Source organism: Malania oleifera, chromosome 8, assembly GCF_029873635.1.
Source record: "Malania oleifera isolate guangnan ecotype guangnan chromosome 8, ASM2987363v1, whole genome shotgun sequence".
Lineage (NCBI taxonomy): Eukaryota > Viridiplantae > Streptophyta > Magnoliopsida > Santalales > Ximeniaceae > Malania > Malania oleifera.
The window spans coordinates 61876157-61897763 of record NC_080424.1 but is presented as its reverse complement, the minus strand read 5'-3'; the positions used below and the strand labels follow the sequence as shown (position 1 = coordinate 61897763).

The 21607-nt window shown below is 34.9% G+C and overlaps 1 protein-coding gene across 1 annotated transcript; it reads left to right on the top strand.

Moving 5' to 3' along the window:
- The first annotated feature begins 360 nt into the window (after positions 1-360).
- LOC131162705 (uncharacterized) lies at positions 361-1638 on the top strand. Its single transcript, XM_058119309.1, has 2 exons — positions 361-430; positions 1031-1638. Exons 1-2 carry the CDS (start codon positions 361-363, stop codon positions 1636-1638), a joined length of 678 nt encoding a protein of 225 aa, XP_057975292.1.
- The last annotated feature ends 19969 nt before the right edge of the window (positions 1639-21607 follow it).

The window sequence follows — 21607 nt, the reverse complement described above, 5'->3', positions numbered from 1 at the left end:
TAAATAAAGCTAGCCCCAAAGACAATTTCCCGCTCCCGCACATTGACATGCTGGTGGACAACACTGCGGAGCACGCTTTATTTTCGTTCATGGATGGTTTTTCGAGGTATAATCTGATCAAGATGGCCCCAGAGGATAAGGAAAAACCACTTTTATCATATTATGGGGGACCTTTTGTTATAAGGTCATGCCATTTGGTCTAAAGAATGCTGGGGCTACCTACCAAAGAGCTATGGTGACTATATTCCATGACTTAATGCATAAGGAAATCGAGGTGTATGTGGATAATATGATGGTCAAGTCACGAAATGAAGGTGACCACGAAATGAACTTAGAGAAGTTATTCAAAAGGTTTCGAAAATGGCAATTAAAGCTGAACCCGAAAAAGTGCACCTTTGGTGCTACTTCAAGAAAATTGTTGGGGTTTATTGTAAGCAAGAAGGGAATCGAAGTCAACCCTGATAAAATCAAAGACATTCAGGAAATGCCTAGTCCCAAGACTGAAAAGGAGGTATGGAGTTTCTTGGGCAAACTCAATTATATAGCTCAATTCATATCCTAACTACTACCCGTGAACCCATCTTTAAGTTAAGGAAAAATAACCCAGAGAGGTGGAATGAGGAGTGCCAAGAAGCTTTTGAGAAAATAAAGGAATACCTCCTAAAACCCCCTGTACTAGTACCCCTGGTGCTCGGAAGGCCGCTGATTCTATACTTGGAAGTATTGGAAAATTCCATAGGTTGTGTATTGGGTCAGTACAATGAGTCGGGAAGAAAAGAAAGGGCTATTTATTACCTTAGCAAAAAGTTCACAAAATATGAATCTAAAAAATCTTTCTTGGAGAAAACATGTTGTGCTCTGGTTTGGGTGGTTAGTAGGCTGAGACTATACACATTGTATTACTTGACCTGGCTGATTTCCAAAATGGACCCGATCAAGTTCGTCTTCGAAAAGCCCACAGTAATAGGACGGGTTGCATGGTGCCAGATGTTGTTGACTGAATATGAAATCACCTATGTGACCTAAAAAGCTATTAAAGGAAGCATCATTGCGGAGTATCTGGCATATAGAGTTGTGGAGGACGACCAGCCAATGGAGTTTGACTTCCTAGATAAGGATATCGATTCGATAAGCCAAGAAGAAAAAGATTACAAAGGATGGATGATGTTATTTAATGGGGTGGTCAATGTGTGGGGACATGGAATAGGAACCATACTCATATCACTAGAAACGAGACTTTATCCAGTTGTTGCCAAGCTGACTTTTCCGTGCACCAATAACATGGCAGAATACGAAGCATGTATATTCGGTTTACAGGTCGCCATGGACCAAGATATCAAAGAATTAGTCCTGAAGGGAGACTCAACCTTGGTCATTCATCAAGTGACGGGAGAATGGGAAAACAGGGATTCCAAATTGGTTCCGTATCAAGGGTATATCCAGGAGATAATTAAAGGAATTGATAGCATTAGTTTCTCACACCTGCCAAGGGAAAACAATTTAATTCCTGATGCCCTGGAAACCCTAGTAGCTTTGATCAAAGTAGAACTTGGAGTAGAGATTGATCCGATTCAAATCAGAATACAGTTAGAGCTCGCTCACTGTGCAGTTGTAGAAGAAGCTAATGAAAAATCCTAGTTCCATGACATTCGGATATACATCCAGCAAAATGAGTACCCTGAAGGAGCAACCAGCAATGATCGAAAAACGATCAGGAGGTTAGCCATAGGGTTCTTCTTGGATGGTGAGGTGTTGTACAAAAGGAACCATGATATGACCCTTCTACATTGTGTAGAAGCATAGGAAGCACGACATATCATGCATGATGTCCACGAGGGAGTCTGTGGTACTTACGCCGAGGGTCACTTAATGGGGCGGAAAATCCTCTGGAGTGGATATTACTGGATGACCATGGAAAGGGATTGCATTGAATATGCCCAAGTGCCATAAATTCCAAATTTACGGAGACCAGATTCAAGTTCCATTAGCCCCACTCCACGCCCTATCTGCACCTTGGCCCTTCTCAGCCTGGGGCATGGACGTGATTAGGCTAATTACTCCGAAAGCCAGCAACGGGCACCGTTTCATCTTTGTGGCTATTGATTATTTCACAAAATGGGTAGAGGCGGCATCATACTCTAGTGTCGCACAGAACATGGTCAGCCACTTCATAAAGAGGGAGTTAATTTTTTGGTATGGAGTTCTTTAAAGGATAATCTTGGATAATGCCGAGAACCTAAATAACGAAGTAATAACAAAGTTGTGTAATCAGTTCTAGGTTAGGCTCCACAATTCGGCTCCTTATAGACCACAGATGAATGGGATAGTGGAAGTAGCCAATAAGAACATCAAGAGTATCTTGGAAAAGATGACGAAAACCTACAAAGATTGGCATGACAAACTTCCTTTTGCCCTAATGGCATATAGAACCAAAGTTTAAACCTCCACAGGTGCCACTCCTTTCTCACTAGTGTATGGGATGGAGGCTGTGGTCCTGATAGAGGTTGAAATCCCATCCCTACGGGTCCAAGAGGAAGCAAAGTTGACCAAAGCATAATGGATACAATCTTGGTATGATCAGTTGAACCTGATTGGGGAAAAAATGATGGTCGTAATAGCTCATGAGCAGTTGTACCAGAAAAGGATGATGAGGGCATTCAACAAGAAGATGTGACCTCAGCAATTTTAGGAAGGGGATTTAGTATTGAGAAAGATTTTTTCAATCCATATGGATCCCCACAGTAAATGGATGCCTAACTATGAAGGGCCTTACATGGTAAAGAAGGCATTCTCAGAAGGCGCCTTATTGCTGGCAGATATGGATGGGGCCAACCACCTACACCCTGTTAATTCTAATGTTGTAAAGAAATATTATGCTTAGAGACCTCATACATTCTCAAAAGAAAGCAATAAATTGATTATTTTGTTATTCCATGAGCCCTCTATTTGTTCATGTTTTGATTAAATGATAGATGGTCATTTTTGGCCGACCAGTTCTCCCTTAAAAAACTCAAAAATTTGTCTATCACTTGGAAAACCCTTTTAAAATTAAAAGTTAAGCCATTTTCTTCAAAAGTCATTTCCCAAATTTAAACTGGGTTGGGATTTTCAAAGGTCAGGCAAATCATGCGAGGCAATAACGCAGTGCCAAAATGACGGCAAGCCATTTTTTTGCTACCCAAAAGTTAGAGAAAGAAAACACCCCTTGATACCTCCTATTGAGCCTAAAAATGTTTAATCTTTTGTTTAAATCCGCCAAAGGATTAGACCCCACATTGGGGCAGTTTTGGAAAAACTAGTCCCGAACGAAGCCTAAATGAATAGATGGAGGCACGATTCCCCGCAAAAAGAGAAAATGCGGTAAAAGAACAAAAGGGAAAATCAAATCAAAGGAGAGACAAAGGACAACCGTCATTTGTGATCTTTGGCCAATTCACCCTTTGGTAAAATTCATAAGTTTGAGCCTCATGCACCCTTTCTTCTTTAACCAATACCCACAGCCTACATTACAATTTGAATGAAAAGACCTGACCAGATTGGCATATGTTGTTGTCTCAAATGATTTGTCAAACTCCATATTGAGTTTGAACTACGTAATAACTTGATCCAGTAAAGGTATGTAGGCAGCTTGTTCAAATTGACAAGCTCGGTCAATGCTTCGCAAAAACTCCAAACTGGGGGAAGAACACGTTCATCTTGGGGTGGGACTTTGAGCTTTAGTTTTCCCGTTCTTCTAAAATCCCTCATCCTTAAAGCCAATGTTTCATCCCAAGTCTTAAAGACCATCTAGAGATTGAAACATGAACAATGCCCAATTGGGTCATGGACAAACAAATGAATGAAAAGTATCATTCTATCTTATAGAGTCAAAAGGAGGAGTGAGTTCTTTTTGGTGAAAAAGAGCAGTTTGTGAAAAGGGAAGAGTTGTTTCGGCTTTATAAATTAACGTCATCACCTTGACAAGGGGCACTGGTGTCAAGTTTACCCTCTTCCCAAAATTATTTTCTAAACATAGAAAAACAATTATTTTGCACAGTCTGATACACTGAGTCAACAAATTAATGTCATAAATGTATAATCAAAAATCCGCTTGTTTTTCAAAACACTAAAAAATGGATAGTAAAAAAACTAAGAGTTCTTGATATTGGGGCAGATTTTGGGTGCCTGTCGAATTTAAAAGGGGGGCAGGGCCAGTAACGAGGCAACCCTGGGACAGATTTTGAATGCCTGTTGAATTAAAAAAGTGGCCAGGTAAACACTAGGGCAGATATCGAGCACCCATTCAAATTTGAAGCATGACCTAAATCAGTGGCAATTCAAAATTTGAAAACAGAGCCAAGGCTAGTGTTGACCTTATAGGTCACGCCCTGGTTTTGATAATGACAAATACTCTTGTATTTAATAAATATCTAGTTCATGTGCAGGTTCATATTAGCATATCATCAATGGCACGTGAAAGCTCAAAGCTTGAAGACAAACTCATGCTCTTAATTGTAATAATTTTTAGTGATATTTGTCTGTAATAGTAATTAGGGTATTCGGTTTGTAATAAGAACACACATCACATGCATGGTTTATCTTGTAAGCTCAAAACAAATCATAATGCAAAATCACTTTAGTATAACCTTAGGGTGTACCCTTCGGTCGACCAACACCGAACTTTTTCGATGTCTCTATTTTGGACCCAAGTGACCCTAAGACACACAAATGTACACATATGATTGTTAGGCACTTAAATAGGGCTTGATTGTGTCAAAACCGGATTGAAATGCACACTTGGTGCACTTTCGGTCGACCGGCCAAATCAGTTCATTTTTGGCCTGGTCAACTGAGCCATACCTGGGTCAACCGTTGACCAAGGTCCCGGTCGATCAAGACCCTACAGTTCATTTGATCCTGGTCGACCGAACCACCTGGGACTCAACATTTTGACCTCCCGGTCGACCAACCACTTTTGTACTCCAACTACCTGGTCAACCGGAGGGTCCTCAGGAGAATTCCCAGCAGTCCGGTCGACCGAACCATATAGTTCAAAAAGGCCCAGTCGACCAAACCTCGAAATTTTGGGAAATCTCCCTCTCCGATCGACCGAGCCTTTCAATTCAAAAGTCCCCTAGTCGATCGAACCATTTGAGTCCTGGTCGACCGAAACATTTATGGTCGACTGGACCTCTTGGGTTGCTCCTATTTTTTTACCGCGGTTAATAATTTTAAACAAGGTTAAATTGGTTTAAATGTCATTAAAATTTTCCAACAATCCCTAATAGGTCCCCAATGGTCAAATATTTTGGTATGTCTATATATACTGTTTCATTTGGGAAAATTAACATGTGATTAGCGAAAAAGGATTAAAGATTTCTCTCTCAAGCAAAAATAATCCTTTTGATTCGTATTGCTCATACCTTTCTTACAAACACTCTAGCTTACCTCTTCAAGTTCAAAATCATTTGTAAGTGCTTTGAGTGTATATTCTAAAAGGTTTTGCTCTTATTGTTTGAAGTGTTTGAATCGATTTTTCTCTCGAGAGCATAACCTAAGTTTTTTTTGGAGACTTTGCTAATAAGCCTACAATAAGAAGACTTGTGGTAAACTTCCAAGTGTTACATTATCATTGCAATATCTTTGGAAGTTTGTATTTGTTTTTGGTTTGCAAAAACATATTTCAAGCTTACTCAAATATCTTGTGGAATTTATTGAACTATTTGTGAAAAGATATTTGTGTTTGTTACACTAATCTTTGTGGTAACATTTATAAAAGTATATATATCATTTGCCAAAAACAAAGATTATCTATTTTGCAATCCAAGCATATACACATTCATGTGATTGAGATATTCTCTAATTGATATTCTTGAGGCTTGCTTGGTGTTATGTGTAAACATGTTTAATTGAATATTTTGAGATACACAGATTATTATTGATACTCTCATGTACTCACTACATTGATAGAAAACATCTTTGAGAGTTAAACTACTTAGACCACATTGAGCTTACATTATCAAATCATCTGTGGTGTATGTAATATTGTGCGCATTTGTGGTACAAATTTGCTTTACATGAAAGCACCCATATATTGTACCTTCTGATTGTATATCTAAGAGATTCGAGGCGTGGCCTGAGGGGGCGGTAATCCAGCCCGGTAACGATTGGTGTAAAGGTTGAGGTCAGCCCTATGATAATTTGACCTGGCTTGTATAGGTGCCGCTCCACCCATTCAAGTGAGCAAGTTAGTGTGATAATCCTTGTGCTGGTTAGCCAAGGTGGGGACGTAGGTAGTTGGCCGAACCTCGATAACATATCTGCGTGTCACCCTTTATTAACTGCTTTCTGGTGCTTGTGCGATTAATTAAACAGCTTCATTTAATTTATGATATACATTATTCGCATTAGATTGACCATAGGGTTGTGAACATACTACTGTTAGGAGGAACACCTAGGGGTTAAATTTTAAAAATACCAATTCACCCCCCCCCTCTTGGGATCACAGTAAAGCTAACAGCCAGCAACTAAAAAATAAAACTGAGGCAAACTCCGTGTTGAGTTCTAGCGAAGTTGATTCAGGTGCCTTCATGTCAAAACCATATTTGAAGCCAAGAACAGTGACAAATGATGGTAACTAGGGCAGATTTTGGGTTGAGTTTTTTTCTAAACTAATTATGATGCCTTCATATCAGAGCACAAGATGAGGGCATAACCATTCAAGGAAAATTTTGGCTCGAGTCATCGAACCTACCACAACTCGGATTCCTACATCCGCTGCAAACCAACACAGAGGTTTGGGTCATCGTACCCCCCCGGCTCAGACTCCCACGTCCGCACCAAACTGACGCAAAGGTTTGGGTCATTGTACCCCTATAGCTCAGATTCCTACATCCACAGCAAACCAACACAAAGGTTTGGGTCATCGTACCCCCACGGCTTGGATTTCTACATCCGCAGCAAATCGACACAAGGATTTGGGTTATCGTACCCCCACGGCTTGGACTCCCACGTCCGCAGCAAACCGACACAAAGGTTTGGGTCATCGCACCCCCGTGGCTCAGATTCCTACATCCACAGCAAACCGACACAAAGGTTTGGGTCATCGTACCCCCATGGCTCAGATTCCTTCATTCGCCGCAAACCGACACAGAGGTTTGGGTCATCGTACCCCCACGACTTGGATATGCCTTTGCAAGAGTATTTTATACAAAAACAACAAAACAAAAAATCAAATAAAGGGAGAACAAGGGGTACTTAGCTTTTTAGACTTCTTGGATCTTCTTGGGTGACTCCTTGAAAGGCTTTTGGCCAACTGGTCGTTCATCATCATCCTTAAAACACAACATATTAACTTAAGATTTTGAACAATTGATAAATAATTTAAGAATTCAAGGTAAAACATATTTTTATTTATCACAATGGACATCACCATTGGAATTCAAAACTTGAGAACTACTATATTTAGTCCCACTAGAATAGGAAAATCAACTGATTAAAATGAAATTTTTTGTACTATGTACATTAAAGCAATTATAAACAATTGGGAGGAGATAAAAAAATAATTATCACAATAATCATATGTATGACCGTCGATAGGTAAGTTCCCAAAGGATTTCCAAAAAATGGCGTTATTGTTGTCTAATGATATTTGAAAGAGAGAAAACCTAAACCATTTTCCCCTAAACCCAATAAGTTTTTGCAAGTCATATGGATAGTAAAAAAGGATGGAAAAGGAATCTGGGTTGCATTAGAAACAATAAGGCAAGCTGAAAATATTTGTAAAAAATAAGTAAAAAGTTAGTTCTTATGTTTTGGAACCTAGCTGCAACTCCATTTAATGCCCTGTAGTAAAAAATTGAAATATGTTTAAGGCGTTTGGTATTATTACAAAAAATTTGGAAAACAAAAATAAAAAATCAGAACCATAAACAAAAGTAAAAAACTAGAAACTAGTAACCTATTTCGTAACATTTATAAAAATAATACAAATTAAAACATAATTAAAAAAAAAGCTTTTTCATATTTAAATCAAAATATTACAAAAATATTACAAAAATAATAATATTGCAAATAAATAATATAAAAAAAATTATGATAATAAAAATAAAATTTAAATAATGTACTACTTTTTTGGCTCTTTGGGAGCTATTCTCCAAATTCATATAGCTTTGTGAGTGTTAGAAATGCATTTTTTAATCGGAGCAACTATTGTAGACTTCATTCTGCATAGTGGCGATTGCCCTGCCAGCCTTCCTGTCTTCTACAATATGACGTAGATTCAAATATTCCACTTCTTAACACTTACTACCCCCGTCGAATTTCTGCCTCGAGTCGAATGGCTCAACCAATAGTGCTAGTGCACCAACCACTGGACTCATACTTGGCCTCCTATATGAGGAAGTATGCGTGCAGTGGCATGCAAGGTCAGCCACTTTGCATAAGCTATCCAAGATCTCTTCTGTAGGATCCAATGAACAATGTAGACACCCAATTTTTGCCCTAACCAAATAGAATAAGGGGTTCCTTTTTATTATTTTATTATTATTATTATTATTATTATTATTATTATTATTATTATTTTTATTATCATTATTATTACTTTCTTATAATTATTTTTATTATTTATTATTAGTATTATTAATTTATTATAATTATTCTGGATTATTATTAGTTTATTACTATTATTTTTTTTACCTTATTATTATTATTATTATTATTATTATTATTAGCATTAGCATTAGTATCTTATTTTGGCTATTATTATTTTTATTATTTTTAGTAATGTTATTATTATTATTATTATTAGTTATTACTTTTAATATTAGTATTATTACTTTATTTTTATTAATAATATTATTATTATTATTATTTTACCGGTAGTATCTTCATTTTTATTTTTACTATAATTATATATTATTATTTACTATTAGTAGTAGTATTATTATTATTATTACCTTATTGATCCTTATATTATTATGATAATTATTTTTATTATTATTTCTATTTTTATTATTACCATAAGAGTAAAAGCAGAAAAAGTAAAGAAAAAGAAAAAGAAAATCTAAAAGGAAGTTTTTTTTAGGGTTTTCCAGAATTTTTTTTTTATATAATGGGGCGTTGCACGCACAGGTCAGGACACGGGGCAAGGAACCAAAGCAAAAAAAAAACAAAAAAGATTTTTTTTTTTCTTCTTCTTCTTCTTCTTCTTCTTCCAGGGCACAGCTCCTGCTCTCTCTCTCTCTGCTGCAACCACCCCCCCTCCCTCATAGCCTCCATCCACACCAGCTCCCAGCCTCCCTCACAGCCACCGTCCCCGACCACACCAGCATCCCTACTCCACGGCCATCCTCTGCCCCGAGTCCACAGCGAGCACCAGAGCTCCAGCCCACCTGCCCTCTCCTTTGTTCTCCTCTGTTGCAGACCACAGAAATACCCGGCCATCCTTCCTCCAATCCTTCCCACTTCAATAGCCACCGACGCTCAATAGCAGCAGCAATTCTGGCAGCCATCTCAATCATCGACAACACCCACTGCAACTCCACAGATCCACCCGCCGCAGCGCCACCAGCGGCTGTCATACGCACTCCAGCTTCCATCTTCTTCGGCCACAGCGGAGGAGGCAAGACCGCCAATCCTCTACTCCGAGACCACCCCAACACCAGCTGCACCACTTCGGCCGACCACCGAAAGCACCAGCAGCCACCGACACGCAGCCTCACAGCAACCATCGCCGCCCTCCAGGAATTCACGGCTGGGAGTCACCCAGCGGCCATCCAGCAACCATGGCATCACAGAGAACTCCGGCGATCCATACTCATTCCCGATGGCAAGTCTCCGGAATTCCCACATGCACACACTCACATACACAGCAAGCCACACAAACACTCACACGCACAGCAAACCACACACACACTCGTCACCTGTAGCTTTGTAAACACACACAGGCATAGGTTAATCTCTTATTTGGGTTTCAATATTGAAAGTTTAGATTTTTACTGTATTTGTTATATAATACTAGTGCTTGATATCCAGATTTATATACATATTTTTATTTTATTTTTTTTCTTTTTCTTTTTCACATATTATTATGAATATTAACTGGTTTACCCTTGTTATTGCAGGATTCCTATCGTCATAGTATTTCTTTATTATTTAAATTTTAAGTTTAAATTCTTGATTGTATCTACTTATAAAGGTTAGATGATGTATTATCAAAATAAGGTTCTTTTTTAGGGTTGTGATGATTGTACCATTAATATTCATACACATACTTTTTTTATTGTAGGAATTCGTTTTAATGTTTGAAGCTTAAATGTTGATATCTAACATTGTTGTAGGTTTTGGATTATATTATTTAATACTTTTATATGTCCATAGCTTGTTTGTATATTTGTGTAAGGTGCTTATATTATCACCGTATTTTCAATCATCGTAATATACTCATTTATTATTTAGGGTGTCTATGTTATCGTGAGGGTTTTTATTTATTTTAGTATATATTGTGTATTTAGGGTTTAAATTATTTCCATAATTATTGTCGTATGTCTTATCTGTTAATTCTAGGGTTTACATCGCTTCCCGTAATTTTACTTGTGTAATAGTTTCCATTGTTGTACATATTGCATGTCTATTATAGGGTTTTTTTTTTCCCCACATTATTAACATTTTTAGGGTTTAATTGTCTCTATATAGATTGTTTATTAATTTTAGGGTTACGAGTGTTTCCATATTGTTATCACATTTCAACTTTAGGGTCTGATATGTTTCCAAATTATTAGTACATATTTTCTAGGATTTTTGATTTATTCCCATATTATTGCACGTTTGATTATTTCCATATTATTGTATATATTATTGCGGGTCTGATTGACATTGTATATTTATTTTAGGGTTTGTCTAATTCCATAATTTCGTCTTATTTGTTTCCATGTTTGTTTATATTACCTTTAACTTTTAGGGTTTGATTTATTGTCATGTTCTTAAATGTTTCCTTTATTGTTAACATTAGGGTCTTATTAGTGTTATGTTAAAGATTTGATTATTTATAGTTAGGGTTTTTGCATATATTTGTTAAGATATATTATTATCATATTGTATAGTTAGTAAAATTATGATATTTATGTATTATTAGTCTAGTAGTATTATTATGGTATAGTATTAATATTTTCGTGTTATGATATATATATATATATATATATATATTAAAGTGGTATTATAATATCGTATTGGTATTTATATGTTATTAATATTATGAGATATATATGTGTTATTATTATAGTAGTATTATTATTACAGGTAATGTATTATCATTATAATAATTAGGGCTATTATTTTCACATATTTATGGAATTTTCAACTGTATCCTTTGATTATAATTTGTATGGAGATATCCATTATTTCTAATATTTTGGTATTATTTTAGTAAGTATTTTTGTGTGGGTATATCCCTATGATTTTAATGCTAGGGTATTAGCCTTCGGGCTTCACGTACCCTTAAGCTCTGAGGGAATATATATGTATATATTATATTTATTTAGTTATTTATTTATTTTTCATGTGTAGTTATAAATTCATAAAAGGAGTAATTTAAAAACTTACTAGATTAACTTGGGGATAATTCAAAATTAGTTAGGTACCATTCGTAAGAACGGGCGTGTAGTGGGTGCTCGTACCTTCCCCTCGCGTAACCGAACTCCCAACCCCAGCTCTGGTAACGTAGACCGATTCTACCCCAAACGGGGTAGTAATCCTGTGTTTTAAAAACACTGAAAGGTTAGTGGCGACTCCGACATTCCAAATTTTTTCTTGAAAATTAAAATTGATTTTTATTTCGCCACCCGGGGCACATCTGTTGGAGAAAATAAATTCAATTGTTGTGTAATAAATTTATAAAAATACATAATTATGAAGTAATTGTTTCTGATATTTTGTATGTGCACTGATCGTCAATGTCCAAAACTTTGTCCTAGTTTTTTGATATCTTAAAACATAATTTTACATAAATTTACTTCAACCTATTGTACATTGTAATTTAAACATAAAAACATTTAGTGGCAATGGTGGAACTCTTGGAATGCATATGGTGTCTTTTAATAAAAATTTAATATAGCAATTTCGGGAAATCAAAACATATTAAAAAAATGCTCTTTTTTCATTTTAAATCAAATACTAAAAAAATATATTACAAAAATAATAACATTGCAAACAACAAATATAAAAAAGTTGCGATAATAAAAATAAAATTTAAATAATGTATTTCTTTTTTGGCTTTTTGGGAGGTCTTCTCCAAAGTCATATAGCTCTTTGAGTGTTAGAAATGTATTTTTTTAATTAGAGCGACTATTGTTGACTTCATTCTGCATAGCAGGGATTCCTCGCCAACCTTTCTGTCCTCTACAGGTTGACGTAGATTCAAATATTCCACTTCCCAACACCTACTACCTTCGTCCAATTTTTGGCTTGAGTAGAATGGCTCAACCAGTGGTGCTAGTACCCTAACCACTCTACTCATTCTTGGCCTACTATGTGAGGAAGTATGCCTACGGTGGCATGCAAGGTTAAACACAAATAATAAGCTATTCAAGATCTCTTCTGTAGGATCCAATGAGCAATCCAACAGCTTTCTAGTCCTTTCACACCTATCAATATTTTCATTCTTAAACAGATGCACGAGGTGAATTTATAGAACTAATTTTTTTTTAAAAATAATATTTCTTTGAACAAATTGGGAATAATTAACAAATAATATGTACTTCAATCAAAATTTTACATTACAAAAGTCAAGACAGTTTAAAAAATTCTACTAGCTGCGCAAAATGATGAAGTAAAACTAATGAAATATGTCGCCTTGGCGAAGTCCCGAGCACCCTAACTACTGTATCTCTCTACAAAAATAGCTTGGAGGCAGTGAGATCAGACCTGATAATTTTTGTGTGGGCCCTGCATGGTTCTTGACCCTTCTTTCTCTGCCAGCGAATCTCACATGTGTTCTGCTGCGCGCTGGTTTAGAATGCGGGCTCACCTCGATGATAGCTTTTGGCCCAGCCATTTGATGGCTTTCTTCCGGCTTGTGATTGCCGACCTTGCTGCGTTTAGAGAAGTCAAGAAAACATTGATCATATTTTTTCTTTAGGTGAGGTGGCTTCAGAGGTTTGGCATCGGTCTAGTGTGGCGTTGGGGATTCCTTTCCAACGATCCCTTCCCTGGAAAAACAAAATGGCAAATTGGTTCCACTATGCTAAAAAATCATCTATTAAAGGTATTTTATTTGGGCTGATTCCACGTTTGATTACATGGTACCTATGAAATCGAAGATGTAAAGCGAGAATGGAAGGAGTTTATCAAAGTGTAGATCAGATGTTCGATTCTGGGTTAGTTTGATTGTCAAGAGCAACGATTCTTTTCAAAAATTGAAGAAGTCGGACATTAAGATTTTGAATGAGTTTCAAATTAATCATTGGGGAGCTTGCGACAGGCCTAGAAAAATTATTGCGTGGGTTAAACCTCTAGGGTGGATAAAACCATAATTATGATGGGAGTTGTAGGGGCAATTCGGGTACTTTAGGAGGTGGAGGATTATTCGAGATTGCCATGGCATGGTAAAAGCGACTTTTTCAAGTTATTTTGGCAATGGTACGAATAATAGGGCAGAATTAAAAGCAATCAGGGAAGGAATTCGTTTGTGTAAACGATTGCATTATTTTAATGTGATTATTGAAAGTGACTCGCGAATTGTAGTTGATTGGCTTCGGAAAGGTAGATGTACTTTGTGGTATCTTTGGGAATTTTGGGAGGAGCTCGTGGTGGAGCTAGAAGGAGTGAACGTCATGGTGTTGCGTCAATATAGGGAAGGCAATTGTGTGGTTGATTTTCTTGCTAAAGAAGGAGAAATGGGAAACAATGTAATCTACGAAGAACAACACTTCCTACCACGTTATCTGAAAGGTATTCTTTAGATGGATAGGTGGGGTCTCGTTTCCGTTCGTAATTAGTTCAACTCTAGAGTTTCGTTTGATGTATTTTGTTCTGATTTTGGTTGTGTTTATTTTTTTATTGTCTTTGTTAGGTATGTAGAGCTTTGTTGTCCTAGTTTGGTTGGTTGCTGGTGTTGGTTTTTTTTGGAGGGTTTTTCTATACTCTCTCTTTTGTTTTATCATGTAACCACGATTTTCATTTGCAAAAAATGAGGGTATATTAATAAATAAATGAAGGTGTAATCCTCTTTTACCAAAAAAAAAAACCTATTTCGTAACATTTATAAAAATAATACAAATTAAAACATAATTAAAAAAAATGCCTTTTCATATTTAGATAAAAATATTAAAAAAGTATGACAAAAATAATAACATTGCAAACAACAAATATAAAAAAAATATGATAATAAAAATAAAATTTAAATAATGTATTACTTTTTTAGCTCTTTACAAGCCCTTCCTAAAAAACATATAGCTTTTTTAGTGTTAGAAATGCATTTTTTAATTGGGGCAACTATTGTAGACTTCATTCTGCATAGTTAGGGTTCCTTTGCCAGTGTTCTTATCTTCTACAACTTGACGTAGATTCAAATATTCCACTTCTAAACACTTACTACCCTCGTCCAATTCCTCGCTCGATTCGAATGGCTCAACCAGCGATGATAGTGCACTAAACATTACACTCATTCTTGGCCTCCTATCTGAGGAAGTATACATGGAGTGGCATGCAAGGTCAGCCACCTTGCATAAGCTATCCAAGATCTCCTCCATAGGATCCAATGAGCAATCCAACAGGTTTCTATTCCTTTCACACCTATCAGTATTGTCATTGTTAAACAGATACACGAAGTGAATTTTTTCATTTAACATCTCCTCGTGTACTTGTTTTTTTTTTTTTTTTTCCGTACTAAGTTCCATTAAAATCACTCAAAAGGCAAAAACATCCAGCTTTGAACTCATCCTACCACCACCTATTAGGAGTTAGTATGATCATAGCTAGAATATGTGTACATAAAAAAGGAAAAAAGAAACATAGGATACGAATTCATGCTTCAAAAGGAATCAAATTGCATCATATGACAAATACTCTTAAATATAATTAATGTATTGACAAATAATTTATAGAAGTTACTTTTAAAAAAAAATAATATTTGTTTAAACAAATTAAAAGTAATTAATTAATATGTGACTTCGAAATTTTACATTACAAAAGTCAAAGATAGTTTAAAAAATTCTACTAGCTGCCAAACATGATGAAGTAAAACAAATGAAAAATGTTGTCAATGTACCTAAGCTATGTTCAAAACATTTATGATACAAACACAACACATAGATAACAAAATATCTTGTATAAAAAACTCTTGCAAAGGCAAATCCCAACATCTATCGGAGAAAATAAATTTAAGTGTTGTTTAATGAAATTATAAAAATATATATTTAAGAAATAATTGTTTGTGATATATTTGTATGCACGCCGCCCGTTTTTCTCCACAACTTTGTCCTAATTTTTTGATGTTTTAAATCATAATTTTAATTAAAATAAAGTCAACCTATTGTACATTATAATTTAAACATAAAATTATTTTTTGGCAATGCTGGAACTCTTTGCATGCATATGTTGTCTTTTATGAAAATATTAAATGTACAATGCTAGAAATGAGGTAAATAAATTTAAAATAGAACATACTAACTTAAGATTTTCAATAAGTGATAAATAAGTTAGGAATTCAAGATAAAACATATTCTCTTCATCATAATGGACAGCACCATTCGAATTCAAAACTCGAGAACTACTATATTTAGTCCCACTCGAATAGGAAAATCAATTGATCAAAATGAAAATTATTTTATACTATTTTCATTAAAGATATTATAAACAATTGCGAGGAGACAAAAATAATAATTATCACAATAATCATATGTATGACTGTTGATAGGTAAGTTCCCAAAGGATTTAAAAAAAAAAAAATGACGCTATTGTTGTCTAATGAGATTTGAAAGAGAGAAAACCTAAACCAATTTCCCCTGAACCCAATCAGATTTTGCAAACCATGCGAATAATAAAATAGGATGGACAAAGAATCTGGGTTGCATTAGAAACAATAAGGCAAGGTGAAAATATTTTTAAAAAATATGTAAAAAGTTAGTTCTTAAGTTTTGGGAACAAGTAGCAACTCCATTCAATGCCCTGTAGTAAAAATTTGAAATATGTTTAAGGCATTTGGTATTATTGCAAAAAATTAGGAAAACAAAAATAAAAAATCAAAAACATAAACAAAAGTAAAAAACTAGAGACTAGCAACCTATTTCGTAACATTTATAAAAATAAAACAAATTAAAACATAATTAAAAGAAAGCTCTTTTAATATTTAAATCAAAATATTTAAAAAATATTTCAAAATAATAACATTGCAAATAATAAATATAAAAAAAATTACAATAATAAAAATAGAATTTAAATAATGTACTACTTTTTTGGCTCTTTGGGTGCTTTTCTCCAAAGACATATCTTTTTAAGTGTTAGAAATGCATTTCTTAATTGGAGTGACTATTGTAGACTTTATTCTGCATAGTGGCGGTTCCCCTGCCAGCCATCCTGTCTTCTACAGCTTGACATAAATTCAAATATTCCACTTCTGAACACTTACTACCCTTGTCGAATTTCTACCTCGAGTCGAATGGCTCAACCAATGGTGCTAGTGCACTAACCACTGCACTCATACTTGGCCTCCTATCTGAGGAAGTATGCGTGCAGTGGTAAGCAAGGTCAACCACTTTGCATAAGCTATCCAAGATCTCTTCCGTCAGATCCAATGAGCAATCCAATAGGTTTTTGTCCTTTCACACCTATCAATATTGTCATTGTTAAACAGTTACATGAGGTGAATTTTTCATTTGACATGTCCTCGTGTACTTGTTTTTTTCCCCTATTAAGTTCCATCAAAATCACTCCAAAGGCAAAAACATCCAGCTTTTAACTAAACCTTCCACCCCTTGTTAGGAGTTAGTATGATCATAGCCAGAATATGTGTTCACGAAAAAGGGGAAAAAAAAAAAAACAGAAGATACAAATTCATGCTTAATAAGGATTCAAATTGCATCATATGATAAATACTCTTAAATATAATTAATGTAGTGACAAATGACTTACACAAGTTATTTTTTAAAAGAAATTAATATTTGACTTCGAAATTTTATATTACCGAAGTCAAAGATAGTTTAAAAAATTCTACTAGCTGTCAAACATGATGAAGTAAAACTAATGAAAAATGTTGTCAATGTACCTAAGCTATGTTCAAAACATTTACGATAATAATAATAAAAGTAATAAAAAATAATAATAACGATAATAATGATAATAGCAAAATAATAGTAAAGTACTAATAATATAGGAAAATAATAATAATAATAATAATAATAATAATAATAACAATAATATATCAAAAATAATAACAATAAAATAAATAATAATGAATAATAAAAATAATTATAGCAAATTAATAATAAAATAAAGATAATAAAAATACTAGTAATAATAATAAAAATGAATAATAATAATAATAATAATGATAATAAAAAAACTAAAAATAATAATGATGATAATAATAATAATAATAATAATAATAATAATAATAATAATAATAATAATAATAATGATAATGATAATAAGAAGGGACTCCTTATTCTATCGGGTTAGGGCAAAAATAGGATGTCTACAATATGTATGACCGTCGATAGGTAAGTTCCCAAAGGATTTCAAAATAATGACGTTATTGTTGTCTAATGAGATTTGAAAGAGGGAAACCCTAAATAATTTTCCTTTGAACCCAATCATATTTTGCAAACCATGCGGATAGTAAAAAATGATGGAAAAAGAATCTGAGTTGCATTAGAAACAATAACGCAAGGTGAAAATATTTTTAGAAAATAAGTAAAAAGTTAGTTCTTAAGTTTTGGGACCTAGCCGCAACACCATTCAATGCCCTGTAGTAAAAATTTGAAATATGTTTATGGGGTTTTGGTATTATTGCAAAAAATTAGGAAAACAAAAATTAAAAATCAGAAACATAAACAAAAGTAAAAAACTAGAAACTAGCAACCTATTTCGTAACATTTATAAAAATAATACAAATTAAAACATAACTAAAAAAATGCACTTTTCATATTTAAATCAAAATATTAAAAAATTATTACCAAAATAATAACATTGCAAATTATAAATATAAAATAATTACGATAATAAAAATAAAATTTAAATAATGTATTACTTTTTTGGCTCTTTGGGAGCTCTTCTCCAAACTCATATAGCTTTTTGAGTGTTAGAAATGCATTTTTCAATCGGAGCGACTATTGTAGACTTCATTTTTCATAGTGGGGGTTCCCCCCGCCAGCCTTCCTGTCTTCTACAGCTTGACGTAGATTCAAATATTCCACTTCTAAACACTTACTACCTTCGTCCAATTTCTGGATTGAGTCAAATGGCTCAACTAGGGGTGCTAGTGCACTAACCACTGCACTCATACTTGGCCTCCTATCTAAGGAAGTATGCGTGCAGTGGCATGCAAGGTCAGCCACCTTGCATAAGCTATCCAAGATCTCTTCCATAGGATCCAATGAGCAATCCAACAACTTTCTAGTACTTTCACACCTATCAATATTGTCATCTTAAATAGATACATGAGGTGAATTTTTTTCTTTGACGTGTCCTCGTGTACTGCTTTTTTTCCCATAATAAATTCCATCAAAATAACTACAAAAGCAAAAACATCTAGCTTTGAAGTCAACCTAGCACCACATGTTAGGAGTTAGTTTGATCATAGCTAGAATATGTGTTCATGAAAAAGGAAAAAAAAACATAAGATACGAATTCGTGCTTCATAATGAATCAAATTGCATCATATGATAATTACTCTTAAATATAATTAATGTAGTGACAAATAATTTATAGAAGTTATTTAAAAAAAAAATAATATTTGTTTGAACAAATTACAACTAATTAATATGCGACTTCAAAATTTTACGTTACAAAAGTCAAAGATAGTTTAAAAAAATCTACTGGCTGCCAAACATGATGAAGTAAAACTAATGAAAAATGTTGTTAATGTACCTAGGCTATGTTCAAAACATTTATGATACACGCACAACACATAGATAACAAAGTATCTTGTATAAAATACTCTTGCAAAGGCATATCCCAACATCTACTGGAGAAAATAAATTTAATTATTGTTTAATGATATTATAAAAATATATAATTAAGAAATAATTGTTTGTGATATATTTGCATGCGCGACGCCCTTCTTTCTCCAGAACTTTGTCCTAATTTTTTGATGTTTTAAATTATAATTTAATTAAATTTAACTTTTTCCTAATTTTTTTATGTGTCTTAGGGGTCGGGTTGGCCGAACGTCCAACTAATGCATGGAAGTCGTGTCTGCATTTCAGATTTTACCTGATCAGCGAGACCTAGGGGGAGAACACTGATCCATATGTTGAAGCCGCCAAAGAAGCCTTGGAGGATTCATTTCAAGCCTTTGAAATAATCAATGCAGCAACTGTGGTTGAAGGGTTCCTAGTCCCACAACCATGAGTTTCCTCAATAGCTCGCATGATTGCGACAGAACTAATCAGACACGGGTATCATCCAGATCAAGGGCTGGGAAGATGTTTACAAGGGATTTCGAGGCCACTTGTGATTCCAGAAATGAAATACAGATACAGTCTGGGATACAGGCCTACATTTGCAGACAAGAAAAAGAAGAGAACAAAAAACGAAGCTTAGAGAAAGGAAAGACTCATTGGTGAGACCAGCGCTTGATGGGGTTTAGGCGTCCCTCATATCAATCAAACATTTATAAAAAGCAGTCAAGATGATCTTGAGTCTAAAATGAGACAGCTAAGAAAATGTGTTATGGATTCAGAGGCTTCATCAGCCACCTCGGACAAATGGGTCTGCCATCTTCAGCCAAGAGAGGAACTACACAATTGGAGTTCTTTTGATTGTCCCATTTTCTTCATGTAATGATTTCTTTTATTTTTGAATTTTGATTTTAATTTTTTTGTAAGCCCAAGGCACTATAGTCATGGGCAGTTTCTTTTCAGTTAATAAAAAAAAAATTATGCACTTCTTGAAGTTTGTTTGCATCCCTGGTTCAGCTGTTAAAATTTGTTTGCTATGACTTCATGCAAGAATAGGAGATATAATGACATCAGTACCCCTGATAAAGATATTGACGTCAATTTTGAAAATATAATTCATGAAACTGAAATTGAAGAAGATGAGCTGAATTTATCCCCTGAAATGGAGAGAATGTTAATGTCAGATGAAAAGCCAACACTGACTAATAGCAACCCCACCATTATAATCAACCTGGGAATTAAAGAGGAGCCTAAACAAGTAGATATTGGAGAACTACTGAGGGGTGAGGAAAGGAGCAAAATAATGAAACTGTTGAAGGAACATCGGTATGTGTTCACTTGGTCATATCAGGACATGCTGGGTCTAGACACAGATTTGGTAACCCACAAGATTCCCCTCTACCCAGGTTCGAAGCCAGTCAAGCAAAAGTTAAGGAGAATGCAGCTGGAGATGTTGCTTAAGATAAAAGAAGAGTTACAAAAACAATTTGAGGTTGGGTTTCTAGAGATAGCCCAATATCTTGAATGGATGGCCAATGTCATTCTGATAATGAAAGTGCAAGTTTGCGTGGACTATTGGACCTAAATAAAGCTAACCCCAAAGACAATTTCTTGTTTCCGCACATTGACATGCTGGTGGACAACACCGCGGAGCATGCTTTATTTTCGTTCATGGATGGTTTTTCAAGGTATAATTTGATCAAGATGGTCCCAGAGGATAAGGAAAAACCAATTTTATCACGTTAGGGGAGACCTTTTGTTATAAGGTCATGCCATTTGGTCTAAAGAATGCTAGGGCTACCTACCAAAGAGCTATGGTGACTCTATTCCATGACTTATTGCATAAGGAAATCGAGGTGTATGTGGATAATATGATGATCAAGTCACGGAATGAAGGTGACCATGAAATGAACTTAGAGAAGTTATTCAAAAGGCTTCGAAAATGCCAATTAAAGTTAAACTCAGAAAAGTGCACCTTTGGTGCTACTTCAAGAAAATTGTTGGGGTTTATTGTAAGCGAGAAAGGAATCGAAGTCGACCCTGATAAAATCAAAGCCATTCAGGAAATGCCTAGTCCCAAGACTGAAAAGGAGGTACGAAGTTTCTTGGGCAGACTCAATTATATAGCTCGATTCATATCCCAACTAACTACTACCTGTGAACCCATCTTTAAGTTGTTAAGGAAAAATAACCCAGAGAGGTGGAATGAGGAGTGCCAAGAAGCTTTTGAGAAAATAAAGGAATACCTCTTGAAACCCTCAGTACTAGTACCCCTGGTGCCCGAAAGGGCGCTGATTCTGTACTTGGCAGTATTGGAAAATTCCATAGGTTGTGTATTGGGCCAGTACAATGAGTCAGGAAGAAAAGAAAGGGCTATTTATTACCTTAGCAAAAAGTTCACAGAATATGAATCTAAGTAATCGGACTTGGAGAAAACATGTTGCGCTCTGGTTTGGGTGGTTAGTAGGCTGAGACTATACACATTGTATTACTTGACCTGGCTGATTTCCAAA